The 26,625-nt window shown below is 38.1% G+C and overlaps 1 protein-coding gene across 1 annotated transcript; it reads left to right on the top strand.

The window, feature by feature from the left end:
- Positions 1-1,472: 1,472 nt before the first annotated feature.
- Positions 1,473-21,793, top strand: LOC122471006 (patched domain-containing protein 3-like). The gene is given in 4 exon segments (XM_043559328.1): positions 1,473-2,949; positions 3,830-3,951; positions 17,555-17,700; positions 20,277-21,793. Coding segments are annotated over 4 exon segments (2,742 nt in total). The 5' UTR covers positions 1,473-1,992.
- Positions 21,794-26,625: the final 4,832 nt, after the last annotated feature.

Genomic DNA, 26,625 nt, shown 5'->3' with positions numbered 1-26,625 from the left:
ATGGGCAAATTTTTTTAATAAAAAAATAAAATTCCCTTTATTTATATCAAACTCAGTTTGGCTAATGTGAGAGAATAGGTATTAGAAAAGGAGAAAGGGCAGGAAGCAAAAGAGAAGGGAGGAGAAGAGGAAAAAAAATGGAGCACAGGGGCTGCTCGAGAAGGACTGGGGAACAGAAGGAAAAGGAATCTACATGGTGATAGAAGATAAAAGGAATGTTTTGTCTGCTTCATTTTATCTAGACTGAAGGTGGAGAAGAAGTAGACTAGATAAAATTTTAAGTTCTAAACTATATTCTTGAATTCCCAATACCCATCCTCTCCTCATACAAAAGGCATTTTCTGAAGGATGGAGAATCCTATCCTGACACAGTAGACACCATTCTCAAATTGAAGACCAGAGGGTCTTCCTGAATTGAAAGGAAGAGCCTTTAGAGACTTCCTTAATTAGAAGCCATGTCACTTCTAGGCCATGTGACAGCTTCACCTGGAGAAGTGTAGAGTTCTGAAACCAATCTTTCAGAGCCTTTCAGGCTTTGATCACTCAAAAATAGGCGATGAGCTCATTTTGGAAATGCTACATTCCTATTATGAAATGATACAGAAAAACTGGTGGAAAATAACTAACAGTGGTATTTTTGATTGACATTCTAGACCCGCACAAACATTAGTAATCTAGAAAACGAGGTTAATAAAATAATCTGGAATCAATAATCTATAATTAAGAAACTAGATAAAATCAAATCCCAGGGTACATATTTTACTATATAGAATTTATTCGCACTTCACAGTGCCTGATTTAGGAGCAATTGTAGAAATTTACTTGTGTTTTGAGATGAAAAACACACATTGCTGTTGTGCTAGAGAAATACTTTATAAAGATGGGCAGGAAGAGGCCCTGTGTTTGGATGTGTACATTATACTGTACTTGTGAACACCTTCACCCTACCATTTCCTCTTAAATGTTTAGGAGAACAGCTGAGCCATTCTCTCCATAATGTAGACATGGTTCAACAAATGGAATTCTCAGGTCAGTTCCTCTATCTACAGACTTTAAATGTGATACAGAAGCCACTAGCTTTATAGCACACCAGCGATGAACTCAAGATGTAGCTATAATTAGGACTTGGAAACACAGACGAAAGAGAGAAGGAATCTTCAGTTTCCTTTACCATAACTTTGAAAATAGAAAACGGGTGCCATCTTGTGGTTATTTTAATAAGGTCGCTCTTAAAGAATGACTTTCTGGAGAGGCAGCTTAACAAAATCTCCTATTTCTTTCTCCTTGAAAATACTGTTAAAATTACCTTTCTCAAACTCTTGGACTTGGTAGTCTTACAATCTGGAGATTTCATTAAAATGCTAGACCTACCCACATAAAAACACAATCACAATAATATTAGGTGACTACCAACCATGAAAAACATGGCAAGCAATTTTCATAATTCTTAAGAACCTGCTCAAGACCACTAAACCAGGGGTACGAGGTTCACCTTACCCGAGAACTGTGTTACTGGATGCTCCCCGGAAAGGTGACACCACATTTGTGTATTTGTGTGTGTGTGTGTGTGTGTGTGTGTGTGTGTGTAAGTCTTGTAGAAGAGGCATGCATCTTACCGTTAAGTAGTGTTTGTGTACTAACTTCCTGGGAGCATCAGGCACGCCACAGACAAATTTGGGGCTGGATGGGCTATGAGTCAAAACACGTGCTCCCCAAGGGAAGCTTCCGGGATCCAGGCGCAAGCGGCCAGAACTCAAACAGACTTCCGCAGAATTTCTCCAGGAAACCGTCGTGTGGGGCGGAGACGGGTGCTCAGTCCAGTGGCTGCTTTCTAATCTGCTGTCACGTTTGAGACCCTGGCCTTTCCTTCCCGGAAATGAGCCTTCCTCCCTGCAAGGTGGAGCCAGAGGCCTGGCCGGAGGCGGAAGCGCCGGCAGAGCGGGAGCCCCAGCAGAGGAGCAGGAGCCCAGGTCAGAGGCGAGGCGGGAACCCATGGCAGGGCCGGGCTCAGAGCCGCTCCCCGCCTCTAAGCACAAGTCAGAGCAGTTCTTTGGTGGAAGACAGGAACCCGAGATGACCTGGGCTTCGGGGCAGTTGCCAGAGCCCGCTGGGGCGCCCCATTCACATCCGGTGTCAGTGAGGGGGGATTCCTCGCTGCCAGCATCACCGTCGGAAAACCAGGTGTCCGAGAGACCCCGTTGCCACACCAGCTGCCTGGAGGGGCCCCTCTCCTGCCTCTTCCGAAGGCTGGGATGCGAAGTGGGCGCGCACCCCTGAATCTTCCTGCTGGTGCCCATGGTGCTGACGGCCGCTCTGGGCACCGGTTTGATTTACCTGCCCAAGGATGTAAAAGAAAACCTCGAGGAGCAGTACACCCCAATAGGGAGCCCAGCCAAGGTCGAGCGGCGCTTTGTGCAGGAACGCTTCACCGCCAACGACTCTCACCGCTTCTCCATCTCCAGGAAGAGCACCGAGGTCAATTTCGCTTGTATTCTAGCGGTCTCCAACACCACCTCCCTGCTAGAACCAGCAATCTTATCAGAAGTTAGTAAAGTGGATGACGTGATCCAGGATCTGTATGCGATGGGGGAAAACGGAACCCAGATCCACTACAATCAGGTGTGTGCCAAGCACCAGGGTCTCTGCGTGCCTTCCAACCCACTCCTGTATGCCTGGCAGATGAACAGGGACCTCGACCTGAGAAATGTCACTTTCCCAATCTACAACCACACCGGTCAGCCCACCTACCTGGCTGGCACCATTGGAGGAAACTTCTTAGGCGAGAGGATGGGAATGAACCAGTTACTCCTGGAAGCCAAAGCCGTGAGGCTGCTCTACTACCTGAAAACTGAGGATGGAGAGGACAGCGAGCTTAGTAAGAAATGGTTGACCCATTTTCTGAACCAATCTAGCAACATTGAAAAGAGTCTGGCCTCGAAGAGGATCCAGGTATCTGGTGGCTGAGTTTTATAGGGAGACCAGGAGAAGGTGGGAGGGGTAAGAACACGTTTTCCAAGTAGTAGCACTCCTGCATTATTTGTTGGAGTCCTTGACTTGCAGCTGGGAGTGCTCTACTCTGTTTGGCACTTAATCCAACTTCCTTAATCTCACACACCAAAGGATGCCACACAGCATAAATCCTTAATAATATTCTGGTGGAAAACACAAATCCTACATCCCTAAGGTAGGTCTGCTCAGTGCAGACATTGATCATCAGGTTTTCCAGTCAAATTACTTTAAAATCCTTACTCTTAAAGTCTTTGCTATTTGGGGGAACCCTCTGAAATGTGTTTGGGGTTCATTGAATAAAAGCAACAAACTTTTAAGAAGTTCCATGGTATTATTGAAAAGAGAATTAGCTCACCGTTTACCAAGTAAGTTATATAGCCTAGTGCCAGGCACATGCTAGCTATTCTGTAACTAATAGTTGTGAATAAGCCTGGTCAAAGTGAGACAACTATTGGAAAAATACCAGATCCTTCTGAAATATCGATGAAATTAAAATAGTAAAAGACAACGACCTACTAAAATTTTAGAAAAAGCCACAATTTCTGTAATTATGAATGGTTTCACAATCTTAGGTAGATCTCAGATTTTGTGTATTCAGGAGGGTTTAAACCTCCTGAACTTTGGAAAGCGTGCCACAGATTTGTGGGAAGAAGCACACTTATGTTAATCTTCTTTATTCTAAAATCACGATTCACATATTTTGATCTTTTACTAAATCTTAACATGTTTCAATCAGTAAGCTACAGTGTTTCAATAGGGTTTGTAACTCACACAAATATTGGAATGAAAAGTTATTTACTTGACTAAATTTTTGTGGCAGGTGGTCTACTTTACATCAATTTCTAGACAACTGGAACTTGAAGCAACTTTGATGACAGTGATCCCTCTGTTTCACTTGGCATACCTTCTAATCATATTATTTGCAATCCTATCTGGCTACAGGTAAAATGGTTTCATTGTTTCTTAACTCTTTTTAACAGATATTTTTGGGTAGCAAAATACATATAATTGATATAAAATATGGCATTCTAATCATTTTTAAGTGTATATTTCAGTGGCATTAATTACATTCACACTGTTGTGCAACCATCACAACTATCTGGTTTTTTTTTTTTTCATTTTTATGTTCCTACATTTATTTATTTTTGATAGAGAGAGACAGAGCACAAGTGGGGGAGGGGTAGAGAGAGAAGGAGACAGAATTGGAAGCAGGCTCCAGGCTCTGAGCTGTCAGCACATAGCCTCCGCGGGGCTCGAACCCACAAACCAGGAGATCATGACCTGAGCCGGTCGGACGCTTAATGAGCCACCCAGGCGCCCCACAACTGTCTGTCTCTAAATCTTTCCATCCCCCCAAACAGAAACTGTATAACCCGTAGGCAGTAACTCTCCATGGCCTCCCCCCAGTCCCGGCTAACCTTCATCTCCTTTCTACCTCTATGAATTTGCTTATTCTAGAGATTTCATATAAGTGGAATCACACAATATTTGTACTTTTGTGACTGGCTTATTTCACTTGGCATAATGTTTTCAAGGTTCCTCTATATCCTAGCACGTATCAAAACTTCATTCATTTTTATGACTGGTATTTCACCGTATACATACAGCACTGTTTGTTTATACACTTAACTGTTGATGGGCACTTGGAATGTTTCCACTTTTTGGCTTTTGTGAATAATGCTGCAATGAACATTGATGTACAAATATTTTCTTGAGCTCCTGTTTTCAATCATTTTCAGTATATACCTGGGAATGGAATTGGTGGGTGGAGTCATAATTCTATGTTCAGTTCTTTGAAGAGCCACCAAATCCTACCAGCAATGTATAAAGGTTCCAATTTCTCCACATCCTCACCAACACTTGTTTTTTGTTTTATTGATAATAGTCAACTTAATAGTGACAAAGTGTGGTTTTATTTACATTTCCCTAACTCCTAATGATCTTAAGTATCTTTTCATGTGTTTATTAGCCATATGTACATCTTTGGAGAAATGTCTATGCAAGTCCTTTGCCCATTTTTTAATGTGGTTGTCTTTTTGTTTTTGAGTCCTATTGTTGGTGAGTACTTTGTATATTTGGTTTTAAGTTTATTCTTTTTTATTTCGAGAGAGAAGAAGTATGAATGGGGGAGGGTCATAAAGAGAGGAGAGAGAGAGAATCCCAATCAGGCTTCACACTGCCAGCACAGAGCATGATGTGGGGCGTGAACCCACAAACCATGAGATCATGACCTGAGCTGAAGTCGGTTACTCAACTGACTGAACCACCCAGACACCTCAGTATTTTGTATGTTTTAAATATTAAACCTTTATCAGATATATGATTTATAAATATTTTCTCCCACTCTGTGTATTGTCTCTTCACTTTCTTGATAATGTCTTTAATGCACAAGAGTTTTTAATTTTGATGAAATCCACTTTATCTTATTTTTTTTCTTTTGCTACTTATATCTAATAATCCATTGACAAGTTCAATGTCATGCACATTTGCCCTGTGTTTCCTTCTAAGAGTTTTATGGTTTTAGCCCTCATATCTAGGTTGTTGATCAATTTTTAGTTCACATTTGTATATGTAGTGTGAGTAGGGGTTTAACTTCATTCTTGTGCATGGAAATCCATGTGGAAATCCATGTTTCCATGTTGATTGCTGGAAATCCAGTTTTCCAAGTCCCATGTGATGAACAGACTATTCTTTCCCAGTTGATTGGACTTGGCATCCTTGTAAACAATCAATTGGTTGTAGATGTATGGGTTTATTTCTGGACTCTAAATTATATGCCATGAGCCTACATGTCTGTTGATGTGCCAGGACCACACTGTTTTGATTCCTGTAGCTTTGTTATGAGTTTTGAAATCTGGAAATCTCAGCCCTCCAATTTTTATCGTCTTTTTCATGATTATTTTGGATATCTAGGACCCTTGCAATTCCATATGAATTTGAGGGTTGACTTTTCCATTTCTGGGGTGGGGGGAAGGTCATTGAAATTTTGATAAAGATTGTGTTGAATCTGTAGGTTGTTTTAAGTGAGATTAACATTTTAACAATACTGTCTTCCTCCCCGTGAACTAAGGTTGCATTTCCATTAACTTAGGTCTTCTTTAGTTTCTTTCACTAGAGTTTTGTAGCTTTCTGTCTTTCACCTCCTTGGTTAAATTTATTTCTAAATATTTTATTCTTTTAAACACTAAATGGAATTGCTTTTTTCATTTCATTTTTGGATTGTTCATTGCACGTATATAGAAACACAGCTGGTATTTGTGTGTTGAGCTTGTATGCTGCAGCTTTGCTCAATTTGTTTATTAACTCTATTAGTTTTATTGTGGTTTCTTGGGAATTTTCATATATAGAATCATGTAATCTGTGCAAAGAGACAGTTATACTTCTTCATTTCCAATTTGGATTCCTTTTATTTCCATTTCTTATTTAATTCCTCTGGATAGCACTTCCACTTCAATGTCAAGTGTCATTGGTGAAAGTGGGCATCTTTATCTTGTTCCTGATTTTGAAGGGAAATCTTTCAGCTTTCACTGTGGATTATATTGCTAGATATTCAGTTCTTATAATGGTCCCTATCATTTTGAGGAAGTTCCTTTCTATTCCTTGTTTTTGAGGTTTTTTTTTAAATCATAATTGGGTGTTGGATTTTGTCAAATGCCTTTTTTGCATCTATTGAGATGATCATGTAGATTTTAGTATATGTGCTGCCGAAGCGAGCACGATGATCATGTAGGTTTTATCCTTTGTTCTATTAGTGTGATCTGTTACTTGATTGATTTTTCCCGTGTTGAACCACTCTTGCATTCCTGGGATAAATCCTAGTTGGTAATGATGTATAATCTTTAACGTGCTATTGAATTGGGTTTGCAGAATATTATTAAGGACATTTGAATCTACATTCGTAAGATATTGATCTATAGTTTTCTTCTTGTAACCTTTGTCTGGGATTGGTATCAGTGTAATGTTGGTCTCATAGAATGAGTTAGAGAGTGTTTCTTCCTTTTCAACTTTTTGGAAGAACTTGAGAAGGATTGGTGTTACTTCTTCTTTACATGTTTATTAAAATTTACCAGTGAAGCCATATGGTCTTGGACTTTTCTTTTTGGGTGGTTTTTGATTACTGATTCAGCCTTTTTACTTATTCAATGTCTTTTGAGGTTTTCTATTTCATCTTGAGTCAGTTTAGGTCATTTATGTGTTTCTAGAATTTGTGCATTTCATATAGTTTGTTGGCATAAGTTGTTTATAGCATTCTTTATTTTTTTAATGTTTATTTATTTTTGAGAGAGAGTGCACAAGAGGGAGAGAGGTGGTGGAGGGTGGGGGCAGAGGATCCAAAGTGGGCTCTGCACTGACAGCAGTGAGCCCCATGCAGGGCTCAAAACCATCAATCGTGAGATCATGACCTGAGACAAAGTCGGAGCTCAACCAACTGAGCCACCCAGACAACCCTATAGTGTTCTTTTATACTCCTTCATATTTCTCTAAGGTTAGTAGTAATGTCTTCAATTTCATATCTGATTTAGTTATTTCTGTCTTCTTTTTTCTTTGTCACTGTAGATAAGAGTTTATCAATTTGTTGATCTTTTTAAATAATCAATTTCTGGCTTTGTTGGTTCTCTCCATTGTTTTTCTAGTCTCAATTGCATATATCTCTATTCTAATCTTTTCATTTCCTTCCTTGTTAGCTTTGGGTTTTGTTTTGTTTTATTTTGTTTCTATTTCTGCGATATGTCTAGTGCCATAAGGTGATTGAAGACCTTTTTTTTCTTTTTTAATGTAGTATAAATTTACCTATGAACACTGGTGTTGCTATATCCTGTAAGTTATGTTTTGCTGTGTCTTTATTTTCATTTGTTGCCAACTATTTTCTAATTTCCTTGTGATTTATTCTTTGACCCATTGGTTATTTGATAGTGAGTTGCTTAATTTCCATACATTTTGAATTATCCAGTTTTCCCTCTATTATTCATTTGTAGCTCCATTCCATTGTTGGTTAAAAAGATACATTGGGTAATTTCAATATTTTTACATTTTCAGACTTGTTTTGTGACCTAACGTATGCTGTATTCCAGAGAATGTTTCATGTTCACTTGAGAATAATGTATATTCTTCTATCATTGGGTTGAGTGTTGTATATATCTCTGTAAGGTCTAATTTATTTTGTGTTGTCCATTTCTTCTGTTTCCTTATAGATTATTGGCCTAGATGTTTTATACATTATTGAAAGTGGCATATTGAATTCTCCATCTATTTCTGTCTACAAGTCTGTTAATATTTGTTTCATTTTTGGTCTCTATTGGCAGTGCATGTATGGTTGTAGTTGAATCTTCTTGATGAATTGTTCTTTTCATCACTATATAATGCCCTTTTTTGTCTCTTTTAACTGTTTTTAAAATAAAATCTAGGGGCGCCTGGGTGGCGCAGTCGGTTAAGCGTCCGACTTCAGCCAGGTCACGATCTCGCGGTCCGTGAGTTCGAGCCCCGCGTCGGGCTCTGGGCTGATGGCTCAGAGCCTGGAGCTTGCTTCCGATTCTGTGCCTCCCTCTCTCTCTGCCCCTCCCCCGTTCATGCTGTGTCTCTCTCTGTCTCAAAAATAAATAAAACGTTAAAAAAAAAAATTAAAAAAAAAATAAAATAAAATCTATTTCGTCTTATAGAAGTATATTCAATCCTGCCCTCCTTTGGTTATATTTATATGGAATATCTTTCTCCATCCTTTAGCTTTCAATCTATTTATGTCTTTGGATCTATAATGAGTCTCTTGTAGACAGCATATAGTTCAATCATGTTATTTTATCCCTTCTGTCAATTTCTACCCTTTTATTCAAGAGTTTAATCCTTTTACATTTAAAATAACTGCTGACAAGGAAGGACTTCTGCTATTTTGCTATTTGTATTCTGTGTATCAAACGGTTTTTTTGTCCCTCACTTCATCCATTATCCCTTTTTCTATGTTTAGTTTCTATTTTTCTAATGAGTTGTTTGATTCTCTTCTCATTTCCTTTTGCCATGATTTTGTGAGATTTTCTTTATGGTTACCATGCTGATTCATATAATTCTAAGTATAAAACAACCTACATTAAGCTGATACCAACTTAACTTCAAAAACACACAAATCTGCTGCTTCTATACACCTCTGTCCCCCACTCTTTATGTTGTTGTTGTCACAAATTATGTCTGTATACACTCTATGCCCAATAACAGAGTTATAATTATTTTTATGTTCTAAATTCTGTAGGTAATAAAATGTAGGATTATAAACCAAAAATATAATAATACTTGCTGTTATATTTGACCAAGACCTATGTTTCCGCATATGACTTAGCATTACTTTTTATTCTTTCTATTCAGCCTGAAGGATTCCTTTTACCATCTCATATAGGGCAGGTCTGATTAACAAGCCCGCTTAGCTCTTGTTTATCTGGAATGTCTTAATTTCTCCTTCATTTTTGAAGGACAGTTTTGATGAATACAGAATTTTAGTTGATGTTTTTTTTTCTTTAAGCACTAGAAATATCCCATTGTCTCCTTGCCTCCATGGCTTCTAATAAGCAATCAGCTTTTACACTTATTAAGGGTCCCTTATATTTGGTGAGTTGCTCCTCTCTCAGTGCTTCCAAGACTCTCTTTGCCTTTGGCTTTCAATGATTTGATGATCATGTTCTCAGTCTGGGTCTTTTTGAGTTCATCCTATTTGAACTTCATTAAGCTTCTTGGATTTGTAGCTTCATATCTTCTACCAAATTTGGGAAGTTTTCAGCCATTATTTCTTTAAATATTCTTCCTGCCTCCTTTTCTCTCTCTCCTGGAACTCCCATAATGTGTATGTTGATCTACTGGCTGGTAGACCCACAGATCTCTGAGGTTCTTCTCACTTTTCTTCATCCTTTTTTCTTTATGTCTCTTAGACTCCATACATTTCAATTGTCCTATTTTCAGTTCATTGATTCTTCTGCCTATTAGACCTGCTGTTGAATGCGTCTAGTGTTTTTGGGTTTGTGTTCTGTCATTTCAGTTATTGTATTTTTCAGTTCCAGAATTTCTGTTTGGTTCCTTTAAAAAATGTCTACCTCTTTATATTATTATTTTGCTCATACATTGTTTTTCTTATTTCCTTGTCAGAGCTCTTCTTTAGCTCTGTAAGCATATTTAGAAAAGTGTTTATAGTCTTTGTCTAGTAAGTCCTAGCTCTGTCTTTCCTCAAGGATGATTTCTGTCTATTTATTTTGTTTCACACATCGTTTGAACCACACTCTCCTCTATCTTTATATACCTTGTGATTTGTTATTGGTGGTGGTGGTGGTTGTGTAGAAAACTGGACATTTGGCTAACTGGAAATCAGATTCCACCTTCCCCAGGGTTTTCTGTTGTTTTCCTATGTGTTTATTTGAAATTAGTGGTCCATTTTCTTTGTGATTTTCTGAAACTATTATGGAAAGACTGTAATTATTGTTTTTTGTGTTCACTGAAGTTTCTGTACCTTAGCTAGTGTTTTGACATAGATTTCCTTGGATGCCAGGAGCTCTCCCAGTGTTTGCAAAATGGTTCTGTGCCTGGAACCTCCAACACTTACCAAGGCTTACACTGTACCTAGGGATCAGCCCTAGGTGAAAGCTTAGGGTCTTCTTAGGTCTTTTCTGAGCATACATCTTGCCCTGGGTAATTTTCTAAATTCCCCAGTATAACTGAGTGCTTTTTAATATCCTAAATTCCCAGAGAAATGTTTCTCATCTTTTTCCATAGGCAGACTTTTGTGTTTTTGAGCTATAATCTTTTGCTCTATGCACATGAGGTTTGTTCATTCAACTTGTGGTGTTTCCAGCTTTCTCAACCTGAGTTTTGAGTTAGACAAAACAGAGGAGTGCCTTGCATCAGTCCTTCAGGTAGCCCCCAAATAGGTTAGAACAGACATATAAAATATTTTAGGAATAATCTCTGCTCTGCTTCCTCCAAAAACAGGGAAATGGCTCCATCATGGTAACATGAGCTGTTACCACTTTAAGATCCCTGCTGTCTGAGGGACAGTTTGGGACTGGGGCCACTTTAACACATCTGCCACATTATGATCACTGCCACTTTAAGACGACTATCACACTGGAGAGGGAGACAGGGCATGTAAAATCACTATAAAACATTCCTACTATTTTGAAGTACTCCCCTGATTTTCTTTCATTTAGCACTTGCTTAGTTGCTGTAAGCTTTTGACTGCTTTGCAGAGTTCACAGAATTCTGAAAATATATGCCCGTTTTTCTATATTTCTTTGTCAGGATGAGACTTGGGAAATTCCTACGCCATGTTTTGCTGATATCCAGCACTAAACTCTTATTTTTTAAACTTTCTTTTCTTCCCAACCCCCATTAGCAATAGTGTGCAATCAGATGGAATCGTAAAAACAAATAAAGAAATTATGGCCAGTTTTGTTTGATTTGGCATATGGTTTTTACTTTACATATTGTGCCAATTGTGATTAATTGTTCCATTTGGAAGCAGATATGCTGATAGAATTAAACAAGTCCTTATTTCTGTATAAATTTGAACGAGTACTTTTAACTATATAAAAAATCAATCTCTAATTTAATTGACTTGGGTGTCCCCATTGTTCGGATGTGGGGTTTACCTTGTTAAGCACTTAAAAATTATTATCTAGGCATTAGGGTTAGTTTGAGCTCTTGTAATCAGAAAGCTAAAATACTGAAAATATCAGCAAACACCAGTATTTAGTTGTAGAAATAACCCCATAGAATATATTAATTGAGTGATTCTCACAGCAGAGTTCCAGAGAGGACTCTACACCTACTTATTCTGAAGCCACCTATTGAATCAAGTCTCTGGGGTTTCAGTCTGAAAATCTATATTTCAAAAATGTCTTTAATTGATTCTCCTGTATAGGTAGGCTTGGGAACAAATGATATAATTCAACTCTCTAGATTTTCAGGTAGAGAAACATAAGGCCCCAGTAGGTAGAGGGAGTTAACCATGATGGGTATCTCGTTAGAGTTAATAAACTACCTCGCAACTTTGTTATTTTGGAAAGAAAGACCACATTCCCTAGAAAACAAACAAAATCAAAAAACTAAGAAGGAAGGGTAAGAGGGAGGGAGGGAGAAAATAGGGGAGGAAGGATGGGAAGGAGAAAAGACCAAATTCAGTCTTGTTAAAGTCATTAGAGTATAAAAATAATGTTAACCTAGTGTGGAATCTCCAAGGTACCAACAATTGGCTTGACAAAACTTTCCTACTAGGTAGTTGGTTCTGAAGATACACATTTATAACAATTCTCGCTTATCTTTACTAATAATTATGGACAGTGGTACAGAAAATCTTATACTGAAGGCAATTAGAAAATGATTTTTTTAATATTTATTTAATTTGAAAGAGAGAGCATGGTTGAGTGAGCAGAGGAGAGGCAGAGAGACAGGGAGAGAAAGAATCCCAAGCAGGCTCTGCGCTGTCAGAGCAGAGCCCTACACATGGCTTGAACTCACAAACCAGGAGATCATGACCTGAGCCAAAACCAAGAGTTGGATGCTTAACCGACTGAGCCAGCCAGACACCCCTAGAAAATGATTTATATTTATTTGTCTTTGAAGACTTTATGTTTATGTAACCAGCATATGAAACATATAGGACTCATGAGGTATAAACATAATGCAACTTTATTTTTGTCTCCCTTTGTTCCCTTTAAGTTTTGTGGGTAAGAGCAAGATCTTCCTCTGCCCCATGAAAACTCAGACAGGCTATGTGACTTTTGTGGTCATTAGCAGGTAGGACAAAATCCTCCAGAGTTAAAATGTCCATGTCCGTGTCCATGTAATAAACAAAATTGGTGACTTGATTTAAAGTTAAGGTGCCCTCCAGCACCCTTTGCTAGAGCATGCTGCATGGGATAGCCCTTAATGGGGAGAAAGGAGCTTACCAGTTCTCTTTTTTTTTTTTTCCTGAATATAATTTATTGTCAAGTTAGCTAACATACAGTGGACACAGTGTGCTCTTGGTTTCAGGGTAGATTCCCGTGATTCTTTGCTGACATATAACACCCAGTGCTCATCCCAACCAGTGCCCTCCTCAATGCCCATTGCCAATTTTCCCCTCACCTCACCCCCCCAAATCAAGCCTCAGTTCTCTGTATTTAAGAGTCTCTTATGGTTTGCCTCCCTCTCCGTTTGAAATGATTTTTTACCCTTCCCTTCCCTCATGGACTTCTGTTAAGTTTCTCAGATTCGACATATGAGTGAAAACATATGATATCTGTCTTTCTCTGACTGACTTATTTCACTTAGCATAATACCCTCCAGTTCTATCCACGTTGTTGCAAATGGCAAGATTTCATTCTTTCTCATTGCCAAGTAGTATTCCATTGTATATATAAACCACATCTTTTAAAAAATTTTTAAGTTTATTTTTTAAAATTTACATCCAAGTTAGTTAGAATATAGTGCAACAATGATTTCAGAAGTAGATTCTTTAATGCCCTTACCCATTTAGCCCCTTCCCCCTCCCACAACTCCTCCTACAACAGTAACCCTCTGTTTGTTCTCCATATTTAAGAGTCTCTTATGTTTCGTCCCTCTCCGTTTTTGTATTATTTTTGCTTCCCTTCCCTTATGTTCATCTGTTTTGTATATTAAAGTCCTCATATGAGTGAAGTCACATGATATTTGTCTTTCTCTGACTAATTTTCATAGCATAATACCCTCTAGTTCCATCCATGTAGTTGCAAATGGCAAGATTTCATTCTTTCTCATTTCCAAGTAGTGTTCCATTGTATATATAAACCACATCCTCTTTTTTTTTTTGTAATTTTTTAACGTTTATTTATTTATTTTTGAGACAGAGAGAGACAGAGCATGAACGGGGTAGGGTTAGAGAGAGGGAGACACAGAATCTGAAACAGGCTCCAGGCTCTGAGCTGTCAGCACAGAGCCTGATGCGGGGCTCGAACTCACGGACTGCGAGATCATGACCTGAGCCGAAGTCGGCCGCTTAACCGACTGAGCCACCCAGGCGCCCCATAAACCACATCTTCTTTATCCATTCATCAGTTGATGGACATTTGGGCTCTTTCTGTATTTTGGCTATTGTTGATAGCACTGCTATAAACATTGGGGTTCATGTGCCCCCATGAATCAGCACTCCTGTATCCTTTGGATACATTGTTTTCCAGAGCAGCTGCACCAATTGTGCATTCCCACCCACAGTGCAAGAGGGTTTGCCTTCCCACCACAGTGCAAGAGGGTTCCCATTTCTCCAAATCCTTGCCAACATCTGTTGTTTCCTGAGTTGTTAATTTAGCCACTCTGGTGCGAGGTGGTATCTCACCGTGGTTTTGATTTGTATTTCCCTGATGATGAGTGACGTTGAGTATCTTTTCATTTGTCTGTTGGCCATCTGGATGCCTTCTTTGGTCTAATCGTGTCTTCTGGCTTTTTCTTCGCTGGATTATTTCAGGTGTTGAGTTTGGTAAGTTCTTTATAGGTTTTGGATAATAAGCCTTTATGTTATATGTCATTTGCAAATATCTTCTGCCATTCTGTTGGTTCGCCAGCCCTCTTCTATCCCTTCTCTTCCTGCTTCCCATCTTGCTAAGTTAGTTGGAGCATGTCCAAGGAGAAAAAGAAAGGGAGGAGGGAAATACTTAAGGCACAGCTGCTGCCACGATGCTTCAATACATGCCTTCTCTAGGCTTTAAAATAAAACCAATTCTCCTTTGAGTGTGTTTGTAAATTCCTAGGACATCTCCCACTCCTACCTCTCTGTTATTACTGAGGATCTCTTTTCCCTGGTCTGGACAACAGCCTCCTAGACAGTCCCTAAGACGTTGCCCATCCTGCCTGACTCATTTACACTTACATATGAAGGTTATCCTTGCACATATGCATTTACCGCACACAGAACCCTTATTTGCACCTATTTTAGGGTTCCGTATTTATTGTCTGATTGTGAAGTCATACGAACAAACTTTTTCAAGTATATGCTCTAGCCTGAACCTCATTCTACAGCAAGTAGTGGTATATTGATCTTCTTGTCTCCTTCAAAATTGTCTCACATTTTGGACATGACAACATTTACACCAAATATTAGATACGTTTCTGAAACAAGCTGGAAAATCTTTCCCTTCTCAAATACACTGTAAACTGTTGTTTACTTATGAGAAACATCATTACCTTTGAAGGAAGATGTGGATCTCTTAGCAAACATATAGATTGTTGTCTAAGAATAATAAGTTCTAATTTAGCCCTTCCCTGTCAGGTAAATAAAACATTCAGAAGGTTGGCCATCTTGCTGCCTGCACTGGAGTCATCTGGGGAAGGTTTTAGACATAAAGATTCTGCAGCTTCCCTACCAACCTACTGAATCAGGATCTGCATAGCCAGGTTCCAGGAGATCTAAAGTTCTAAGACTTCCCTAGGTCATTCTGATAAACTGCCTGAAACAAAATCCTTCTCAGGGGTGCCTGGGTGGCTCTGTCAGCTAAGCGTCTTGACTCTAGGCTTTGGCTCAGGTCATGATCTCGTGGTTCATGGGTTTGAGCCCCACTTTGTGTTCTGCGCTGACAGTTTGGAGCCTGCTTGCCATTCTCTCTCTCTGTCTCTCTCTGTCAGCCTCTCTCTCTCAAGAGAAATGAACTTAAAAACAAAAAAACTTTCTTGGAGACTGGAATATCTGCAGGTGTATTCACCAAACTCCTGCAGCGTTCCATCTTAAAACGTTTCCTTCCATTGTCTATTGCACATCAAAGTAAAGATCATTTAGACAAAGTCAACTCAGCACGTAGTCAAAATAAAGTCACTATAGGCAATAATATACTTCACTGCCTCCCTTACATCATCTGAAAATTTTATACCAAAAAATCCAGAAACTTGAAAGATGGAATGTCATATGTAACTCATTCATCTTTCTGATTTCAAAGTTCATCTTTGTTACTTTCTTATTTCAAACTGCTATAAACCAACATTGTTGTTTTAAGAAAGTACTCATTATAATCAAATTTTATTCTAACAAGGAATTTTACTTTTGGTCTGGAATTTTGCACATGTGGTTGGTTTGGGGCCCTGAGTTTAACTCATAGCACTGGTGTGTTGAAAAAAAAAAAAAATAAAACCATGGTGTAGAAATTTTTTTGCAGAATAAGAAAGTTTAGCTCTTTTACTGTTGTCTTGCCTAAAGGTCATGGTCATGTTGCTGTATTGGAATCAGTGCTTCTATTTCCATAGTGGACTCTCCTAGTCTTCAATCCAAACTTAGTTTCTCTCTCCTCCTAAAAATATCTAGAGACAAGTATCAGTCATTTGTTTTGAAGCAGTTAACAAAAAAGCAAAATATAAAACCAGAGGTGGTTGTCAATATTTTCAAATGTAATATTGTGGTTATTGGGTAGGTAAAGTGCTGAATCCATATTTTAAAATGCTGCCTATATATTCCCATTTTTGTTGGTCCAGCAAAGAAAAAGGCACAGGCTGTGTTATTAAAAATGGACTAGAGGGGCGCCTGGGTGGCTCAGATGGTTAAGTGTCTGACTTTGGCTCAGGTCATGATCTCATTGTTTGTGGGTTCAAGCCCCACATCAGGCTCTGCACTGGTAGTGTGGAGCCTGCTTGGTAGTCTCTCTCTCTCTCTCTCTCTCTCTCTCTCTCTCTCTCTCCCCCACTTGTGCTCTCTCTCAAAAATAAATAAGTAAACTTAACATTTTTTAAACATTTATTTATTTTTGAGAGAGAGAGAGAGAGAGAGAGAGAGAGAGAGAGAGAATGAACAGGGGAGGGGCAGAGAGAGGGGAGACAACAAGTCCAAAGCAGGCTCCCAGCTCCAAACCATCAGCATAGAGCTGAACATGGGGCTCAAACCCACAAACCATGAGATCATGACCTGAGCCAAAGTCAGTTGTTTAACTGACTGAGCCACCCAGGCGCCCCATAAATAAACTTTTATTTTTTTAATGGACTACATTTCTAATTCTTTTGTAATTAGTAGCAACTTTCCTAGAGCCCTCTTCACCAGTAGACAAGAATCCTGAAAACGTTTTAGGAGGAGACTTTCATACATTTTGTTAATCACAATACATATTGAACTGGTTTGGAAATACAAGAGCTGTTTAGAATTGCGTCTATGGCTACTTGGAGTCAAGGGTGGGTGAAAAGAGCACTGAATATGGATACTTTCTCTGCTAGAACTTGCCCTCCCTTTGCTGTTGTATTCCCTTTACACCCTTTGAAGATCAGGGTGTAATTAACCATCTGAAGTATTTGGTATATCTTTATGGCTCTGAACTGGTGGTGAGTGAATTTGTGCTTGCCCAGCTGCAGAAGAATTGCTCAGGAAGTTTGGTAAAAGTACTGATTCACAGCTTTTCTGTTCCCTCCTCCCTTTTTCCCACTTGGTCTGGGACAGTGCCTGGGAATTAAAGGTCTTCAGCAGACAGGTATGGGAATGATTGCCCAAGAGCTTTCTGAACAGATGTCCAAGTAGAGAATGTTATAAACTGATGGAATTTCAGTGTGGAAGCTACCACCACAAATTCCATGATTTTTCCCTCCAAATGTACAGGTGTGACTGTGTACAAAACAAAATGTGGGCTGCAACCTTTGGAGTGATTTCTGCTGCCTTGGCAGTGGTGAGTGGCTTTGGCCTGATGTTGTACATTGGGGTGCCATTTGTGATCATAGTTGCAAATTCACCATTTCTTATTCTAGGTGAGTAAAACCAAATGTGAAGCTACACATTGTGTATGTGGGGGTATGGGGTAGATAAGGGAAGGAATTTATGTTAGATTAAGCAAAATAATTCTATTCAGGTGGCTCCACAGATCCAAAATGAGGTGACAGGAGAGAAGAAAATCAAATTGAAGTGTGTGTGTTTAGAGGCAGAAAAATCTAGTACCCCAAATGGAAAAACACATACAAGAGACATGAACAGGCAGTTCACACATACACACAAACGCACACACACACACACACACACACACGCATCCCTCACTGGAAGTAGAGGGAAAAAATAATTTGACTTCTCAATTAATGAATGGATACAAATTAAACCAAAAGTGAGATACCTTGTCTTCTTATTAAATTAATAAATATTAGCAAGATTGAAGATATGAGGAAGGTTGTATATAAATGAATACTCATTCTGCTGGGAGAAAATTATAAATTGTTACACACTTTTTTAAATCCAATTTTGCAGCAAATCAAAAGATTTAAACATCAAACAGCAAATATCTTTGGCTTAGCAATTCCATTTTTAGAAATTTGTCTTAACAATTAGACAAGTACTCAAAGAGCAGAACGAGTATATTCACTTCAGCATTATTTAGAACGGAAAAGTTTTGAAAACCTAATTCCATATCAACATGGGATTGGTCAACTCAAACACAGCACATTAATACTTTTGAATCATATCCAGTCTTCAAAAGGAGGTAGATATATAATGTTAAATGAAAAATGCTGGTATTGAAACCAGGTGTTTGAAATAGAGAGATACAGTTATATGTGCATATTTGTGTAGAGCAAATTCTGGATGGATGTACATAAAAATGCAGGGTGGAATTACTGTTGTTTACACTTTTTCTCTGCATTTTCTTGTACTTCCAGAATTTATTTGACAATAAGCATGAAAAACAAAGGTGTTTATATTATATTTTATTTTTTTTAATTTAAAGAGACACCATTTATTTTTTGTTAAATATAATTTATTGTCAAATTGGTTTCCATACAACACCCCGTGCTCATTCCAACAGGTGCCCTCCTCAATGCCCATCACCTGCTTTCCCCTCTGCCCACCCCCCCATCAACCTTCAGTTTGTTCTCAGTATTTAAGAGTCTCTTATGGTTTGCCTCCCTCCCTCTCTGTAACTTTTTTCCCCTCCCCCCACCCCGTGGTCTTCTGTGAAGTTACTCAGGATCCACATATGAGTGAAAACATATGGTATCTGTCCTTCTCTGCCTGACTTACTTCACTTCGCATGATACCCTCCAGTTCCATCCACGTTGCTGCAAATGGCCAGATTTCATCTGTTCTCATTGCCAAGTAGTATTCCACTGTATATATAAACCACATCTTCTTTATCCATTCTACATTTTAGAAAGTAAGGAACTTGGAAGGAATAGTATTTGGTTTCCGTGGGGAGACAGTGGAAAAGCTGTTTGCTGGATGTCAACTTATTTACTCTAACTCTTCAGGACACACCTACCTAGTACACACCCACGCTTAGCCACTCAGTATTCCCCACAGCCATAAACAACTATAGTTAAAGTGTACATAATTGATTTAATATAAACCAGCACTGAATAGTCCGTGTGTACATAGGAGTGTGTGTGTGTGTGTGTGAGATTTAAGCAACTCAAGCAAGAAATGTTCAAGGAAAATTTCTGAATAAGTTTCTATAAACCATAAAACTAGTTTTTCAATACCTAATACATATCAGGAGTTCATTCTTGGTCCCTAGTACTTCTGATTCTTCCCTTTTGTGCTGCTGAGCCCAAGTGAAATCCTCAAAGCTGGTAAGCCATGGGATGTCAGGATGCAGTTTATGACAGAATGTTTAGACTTGTGTCAATACAGAGTCTTCTATCTTCTTGATCATACCTGTAAAACATCAGAGGCAAAGTTGCAATTCCCAGTACCCTCCCATGTAATCCATGCACAAGATCCCCCCAAATTGAAATTAGATCAGCATTTTATTACAGGTTATTTCCTTATTTATTTTATTGAGTTTGCATCAATATACATGGGAACAAAGGTATACATGAGTGAAAGTAGTGTCAACTCTAGTAGAAATCTTGAGAGGTGCAAACATTGCTGGTTAGATGCTAACTGTAGAATAGATAAGTCCAGTTTATATTTTAAGCAACAGAATGTTGGCTTCGTGTGTTTGTGCATTCATTAAGATGGTTTATGAGAGAAAATGGTCTTTCAAGTCATCCAGTAGAATCAAAGATACAATGCTAATCCTGCTTCGACTAACACCTACAACACGTTTCCTGACTCATCATTACAACACCCTAAATGAAGAGTAGGAGTAGAGTATCCTGTGCTATGTACAAATAATAAGAGTATGAATAAAGCACAGAGTTATTACAGAGGGAGGGGTGGATTCTGTTGTGGATTCAGAAGCAACCAGAGAAAGTGACAGAGAAAGTAGTAGTATCAAAGCACAGATCAGGCAAGATAAATAAGATCTAAGAGATGGAAAAAGAAGATGGTTCGAGTTTATGTGTTTAATTTTTCATAGATATTAATATGTATGCAAATTGTTTCTTTGTTTTTTTAACAGGTGTTGGGGTTGATGACATGTTTATAATGATTTCTGCCTGGCAGAAGACCAGCCTCATGGATAACATCAAACAGCGGCTGTCCAGTGTCTATTCCAAAGTGGCAGTGTCCATTACAATCACCACTATCACCAACGTCCTGGCCTTCTATACAGGGATTATGACCTCTTTCAGGTCCGTACAATACTTTTGCATTTATACAGGAACAACCCTGCTCTTTTGTTATTTTTATAACATCACCTGTTTTGGAGCATTTATGGCCCTGGATGGTAAAAGAGAAGTAGTCTGTCTACGTTGGTTGAAAAAGCCAGAAACTCCTGACCAAAAGTGTTCTTCATTTAAAAAGTCCTGCTGTGTCCCATGTGATTCTCTCCCAGATGAACAAGAAACTGATGTCCATCCAATGAATTTGTTCTTCAGAGACTATTTAGGCCCTTTTCTCACAAGCACTGAGTCCAAGTTTTTTGTAGTGCTTCTATACATTTTGTACATCATTAGTAGTATATATGGGTGTTTCCAAGTGCAGGAAGGGTTAGACTTTCGAAATTTGGCAAGTGACGATTCCTACATCACACCATTTTTTAATGTAGAAGAAGACTATTTTTCGGATTATGGCCCCAGGGTTATGGTTATTGTTACTGAAACTCTTGACTACTGGGATAAAGATGCTAGGCAAAAACTGGAAAAATGTCTGGCAGATTTGGAAAACAGTAAATATGTAGATAAAAATGTTACAGAGTTTTGGTTAAGAGAGTATGTGCAATATATGGAAAATAGCGGGCAAGATGTAAATGATAAGAATACTTTTATAAACAGTTTGCCCAGTTTTTTAACAAATTTTCCACTTTTTATGTATGATATTAATATTTCATCTTCACATGAAATCATTGCTTCCCGGGGCTTCATTCAGACCATTGGCGTTTCTTCTTCAACCAATAAGAAGATGATGTTATTCCAGTAACGAAGCGTAACCGAAAAGTGTGAAATTCCCCTAATGGTGTACAACCCGGCATTCATATATTTTGATCAGTTTGCCGCAATATTAGAAAACACTGTTCGAAATGTCATTGTTGCATCCTCAGCTATGTTCATTGTTTCCTTATTGTTCATTCCTCATCCACTGTGTTCCTTGTGGGTAACTTTTGCTATTGCTTCTGTGATTGTGGGAGTAACAGGGTTCATGGCATTCTGGAATGTCAATCTTGATTCCATATCCATGATTAATCTTGTCATTTGTATAGGGTTTTCTTTCGATTTTTCTGCACACATTTCTTATGCATTTTTTTCCAGTTCTAAGCCCTCAGTAAACCAAAAAATAATTGAGGCATTGTATCTGCTAGGCTACCCAGAGTTACAAAGTGCAGTTTCAACAGTAATAGGGGTGGGTGTTTTATCTGCAGCTAAAGCATACATCTTCAGGACATTTTTTAAGATTATGTTTCTTGTTATGGTATTTGGGGCTGCTCATGGCCTAATTTTTATTCCAGTATTCTTAACCTTTTTTTGAAGGTTTGTTTGAATATCCACTAACAAATCAAAGACCAATTATAGAATTCCTGCTTGCCACAATCCAATCTGGTAAAAACACACTATTTGAAATAGTCAATAAACCAAAAACAAAGGCATGTTTCCTTGTCTTGGAAATCCTATTTAAAAATGTTACTTAAAACTGAGGGTTGATGGGGGGTGGGAGGGAGGGTGGGTGATGGGTATTGAGGAGGGCACCTTTTGGGATGAGCACTGGGTGTTGTATGGAAACCAATTTGACAATAAACTCCATATATTGAAAAAAATAAAAATAAATAAATAAAAATGTTACTTAAAATATCCTGAGAAAAATTAGTCTTACATTAAAATATCTTTACTAGGGGCGCCTGGGTGGCTCATTCGATTAAGCATCTGACTTTGGCTCAGGTCATGATGTCACGGTCCATGAGTTCAAGCCCTGCGTCGGGCTCTGTGCTGACAGCTCAGAGCCTGGAGACTGTTTCAGATTCTGTGTCTCCCTCGCTCTCTGCCCCTCCCCTGCTCATGCTCTGTCTCTGCTGTGTGTGTGTCTCTCTCTCAAAAATGAATAAACATTAAAAAATAAATAAATAAAATATCTTCACTAAATTAGGAAGTGTTATCATTTTTATTATAGTCTATACAATCAAGCATAAGGTATAACTCTCTTATTTTTTCCTTTTGTTTCATTGTTAGAAGTTTATGCCTGGAATTCAAGTATTTTATATATTATAATATAAATGGAATATTAAATTCATTATACTTCCTATATCATTATTATGTAAAAGTACAACTTATTATTAATCCTCCCAGTGTGGGGCTTTGTATGCCTTTTCTTAATGGTGTATTTTGACAAACTGAAGTTTTTGAAGTTTTGAAATCAAATTTATCTTTTTTTTTTGGCTAGTGTTTTCTGTGTCCTCCCTAAGAAGCCTTTGCCTATTCTAAGATCACAAAAAAATCCATCCATGTTTTCTTCTCAAGGCTAATAGTTTAAAGATCTATATTTGTTGAGAAGTGTGGATAAAATTCATTATGTTCCCATAATAATTATCCATCCAGTTGTCCCAGCATCATTAGTAAAAAGACTACATTTTCAGCACAGGATTAATTTGGGACCTCTGTCAAAGAATCAATTGACAATGTGTGTGTGGCTCTGTTTCTGTGCATTGATCTGTTTCTCTGTTCTAAAGCCAATGCCACAGTGCCTTGGTTACTGAAGTTTTATATTAATTCTTGAAGTCAGGTTATATAATTTATCCAGCATTTTTCTTTTCCAAATTGATTTGGCTATTCTAGGTTCTTCCCATTTAGATACTCATTTTAGAATCACTTGTCAATTTACCAGAAAGCCTTCTGGGTTCATGATTGGGTTATGGTGAATCTACAGATCAATTTGGGGAAAACAGGTATCTTAGCCATTAGCAATATTCTAATCTGTGAACATGGTTTATCTCTGCATTTAGTTATGTCTTCTTTAATTTCTCTCAGGAATATCTTACAGATTTAGGTAGATTTACTTCCAAATATTTTTATCTTTATGGCATTGTAAATAAATTCCTTTTCCATTTTGCTTTTACTACTACATAAAAATACAATGGAGTTTTGTATGTAATGTATTTTTGTACCTTATATGTGTAACCTCGTTAGGTTCATTAGTTTGTGTGGATCTTTGTAGTTTCTGTAGTAGTTTTTATCTGTGCAATTATGTAAAGGTCACAGAAAGGCCATTTTATTTCTTCCAATATAATCTTTCTCTCTTACTTGGCTTACTGCCAAGTAAAAGGTGGGAAAACATCCAGTAAAAGGTGGGAAAACATTCTAAAGGCCACATCTCACTGCCTTGTTCCCAACTCTACAGGAAATGTTCAACATTTCATCATTAAATATGATGATTACCTGGAGATATTTCATAGTTATTTCTATCAGTTTGAGGAAGGTCCTCTCTAGACCTAGTTTGCTGAGAAGTTTTACCATGAACGGGTATTGAATTTTGTCAAATAATTTTTGTCCATCTGTGAAGATTATCATGTCATTTTTTAATTTTAATCTGTGAAGGTGGCAATTTATGTTGAATGACTTTTTAATATTACACCATTTTGCATTCCTAAGATGACTTACATTTGGTCATGGCATATTATTATTTTCATATGTTGCTGTCTTTGTGGTGTTCATATGTTGTCAATGACATTTGTTCCTATGGTCATGAGGGATATTGGTCTACAATTCCCTTTTCTTGTAATGTCTTCCTCAGGTTTTGATATCAGGGTTATGCTGCCTTCAGGAAATGAGCTAGAAAATATTCCTCTTCTATTTTCTGAAATATATGACATATGGTTGATACAATTTCTTACTTAAATGTTTGGTAGAATTCACCAGTGAAATCATCTGGGCACAGAGTTTTCCTAGAAAAGTTTCTTATTTAAAATTTACTTTTTTGGGGGTGGCTGGGTGGCTCAGTCGGTTAAGGGTCTGACTTCGGCTCAGGTCATGATCTCATGGTTTGTGAGTTCGAGCCCCATGTGGGACTCTGTGTTGACAGCTAGGAGCCTAAAGCCTGCTTCAGATTCTGTGTCTCCCTCTCTCCCTGCCCATCCCCCACTCACACTCTGTCTCTCTCTTTTTCTCTCTCTCAAAAATAAATAAAACATTAAAAAATTTTTAATAAATAAATAAAATAAAATTTACTTTCTTTAACAAATATAAGGGCATTCAGATGTTTTCTTCTTGAATCAGTTTTGGTATGTTTTAATTAAGACCACTTTTTATTAAGTGGCCAAGTGATTATTTTCTTATTATCATTTTAATGTCTCTAGTGATGTCCCCTGTGTAACTCTTTTTTTTTATATATTTTTTAATTTATTTTATTTTTTTTTCAACGTTTATTTATTTTTGGGACAGAGAGAGACAGAGCATGAACGGGGGAGGGGCAGAGAGAGAGGGAGACACAGAATTGGAAACAGGCTCCAGGCTCTAAGCCATCAGCCCAGAGCCCGAGGTGGGGCTCGAGCTCAGGGACCGCGAGATCGTGGCCTGGCTGAAGTCGGACGCTTAACCGACTGCGCCACCCAGACGCCCCTCCTGTGTAAATCTTGATACTGCTAATTTGTACTATATCCCTTCTATTTCTTTTTTTTTAAATTATTTTTGAGAGAGAGAGAGAGAGAGAGCAGGGGAGAGGGGAAGAGGGAAAGAGAGAGAGAATCCCAAGCAGGCTCTACACTCCGCATTCAACATGGAACCCAAAGTAGGGCTCCATCCCACGACCCCAGGATCATGACCTGAGCCAAAATCAGGATGCTCAACCAACTAAGCCACCCAGGGTACCTCCCACCTTCTGTTTCTTGATAGAGGGATTCTCAATTTTATTAAATTTTTCCAAGAACCATCTTTTGGCTTTATTGATTTCCTCTATTATCTTTCTGTTTGCTACTACTTCACTGGCTTCTTCTTTTTGTTCTCCTCTGGTTTCCTTATTTATTTTTTTTTTAAAGTAAGCTCCTTGCCCTATGCTGCACTTGAATTCTTGACCCCAAGATCAAAAGTTGCATGCTCTACCAACTGAGCCAGCCAGGAGCCCCATGTTCCTCCTTGTTTTCTACTTTAAGTTTAATTTTCTCTTAATTTTCCAGCTCTTAAAGGTAGTAAGTTAAATCACTGATTTGAAATCTTTTTTAAGAAAACATTTAATACTATAAATTTCTTTGTAACTACCATTTTAACTGTATGCACAAATTTTTATAGGATAGGTGTTTTTCAACATTTCTTTTCAAGATAAGTTTCCATTTCTCTTGTGATTTCTTCTTTGGTCATGGAACAAACAATGCCTTTGCTTTCTCTTTAGTTTTTTTTTTTTTTTTTTCAACGTTTATTTATTTTTGGGACAGAGAGAGACAGAGCATGAACGGGGGAGGGGCAGAGAGAGAGGGAGACACAGAATCGGAAACAGGCTCCAGGCTCTGAGCCATCATCAGCCCAGAGCCTGACGCGGGGCTCGAACTCCCGGACCGCGAGATCGTGACCTGGCTGAAGTCGGATGCTTAACCGACTGCGCCACCCAGGCGCCCCTAGTTTTCTTTTTTTTGTTTGTTTTTTTGTTTTTTTTTAAAGAATTCTTTAACTGGATATAGAATTTCAGGGTTTCCTCAGGACTTTAAAAATGTCATTGTATTGTCTTCTTGATTAGAATTCAGCTCCCATTGTTACATTGTTCATATGGAATATGTCTTTTTTCACTAGCTGTTTTTAATATTTTTCCTTTATTGTTGTTTTTCAGCAATTTTACTATGATGTGGTTGTGTGTAGTGTTTTTCCTATTCAACCTTCTTGGGTATCTTGAGCTTTTAAGACCTGTAGCTTGATGTTTTCCATCATATTTGGAAATAATTTAGCCTTTATTTCTTCAAATGTTTCTCCGTTGCATTGTCTGTCCCTTCTCCTTCTGGGACTCTAATTACAAATACATTCTTGTTATTTTTAGTTGGTACATAATAATGTAATGTTCTTCAAGTTTGCATTTCATCACTAACAGATTTGTTGACACCTTCAATAGACTTTTCTCTGTAGCCCATATTGTATTGAAAAAATAGTCTTTCTACATATAGTGAGATTCCTGGTAAGTTAAGAAAAATTCTGCTATGTGAAGGTTGATTATGCCTTTGTGTATGGAAATATTGGAATATTTCAGTCAATATATGTTCATCGTTACTGTCCTTTTTTATTTCATTGAGATTGTCATTCTTTGACAAATGTTTTATTACAAAACATTCATCAAATAAGATGTCTCTATTTCTGACTATCTTGAATGTTTGGCAAACCAGTTGGAGATGTTGCAAAATAATAAGT

This window comes from Prionailurus bengalensis, chromosome D3, assembly GCF_016509475.1.
Source record: "Prionailurus bengalensis isolate Pbe53 chromosome D3, Fcat_Pben_1.1_paternal_pri, whole genome shotgun sequence".
NCBI classification, from domain to species: Eukaryota; Metazoa; Chordata; class Mammalia; order Carnivora; family Felidae; genus Prionailurus; species Prionailurus bengalensis.
The sequence above is the reverse complement of the archived record's forward strand: the minus strand, read 5'-3'. Positions and strand labels throughout refer to the sequence as shown.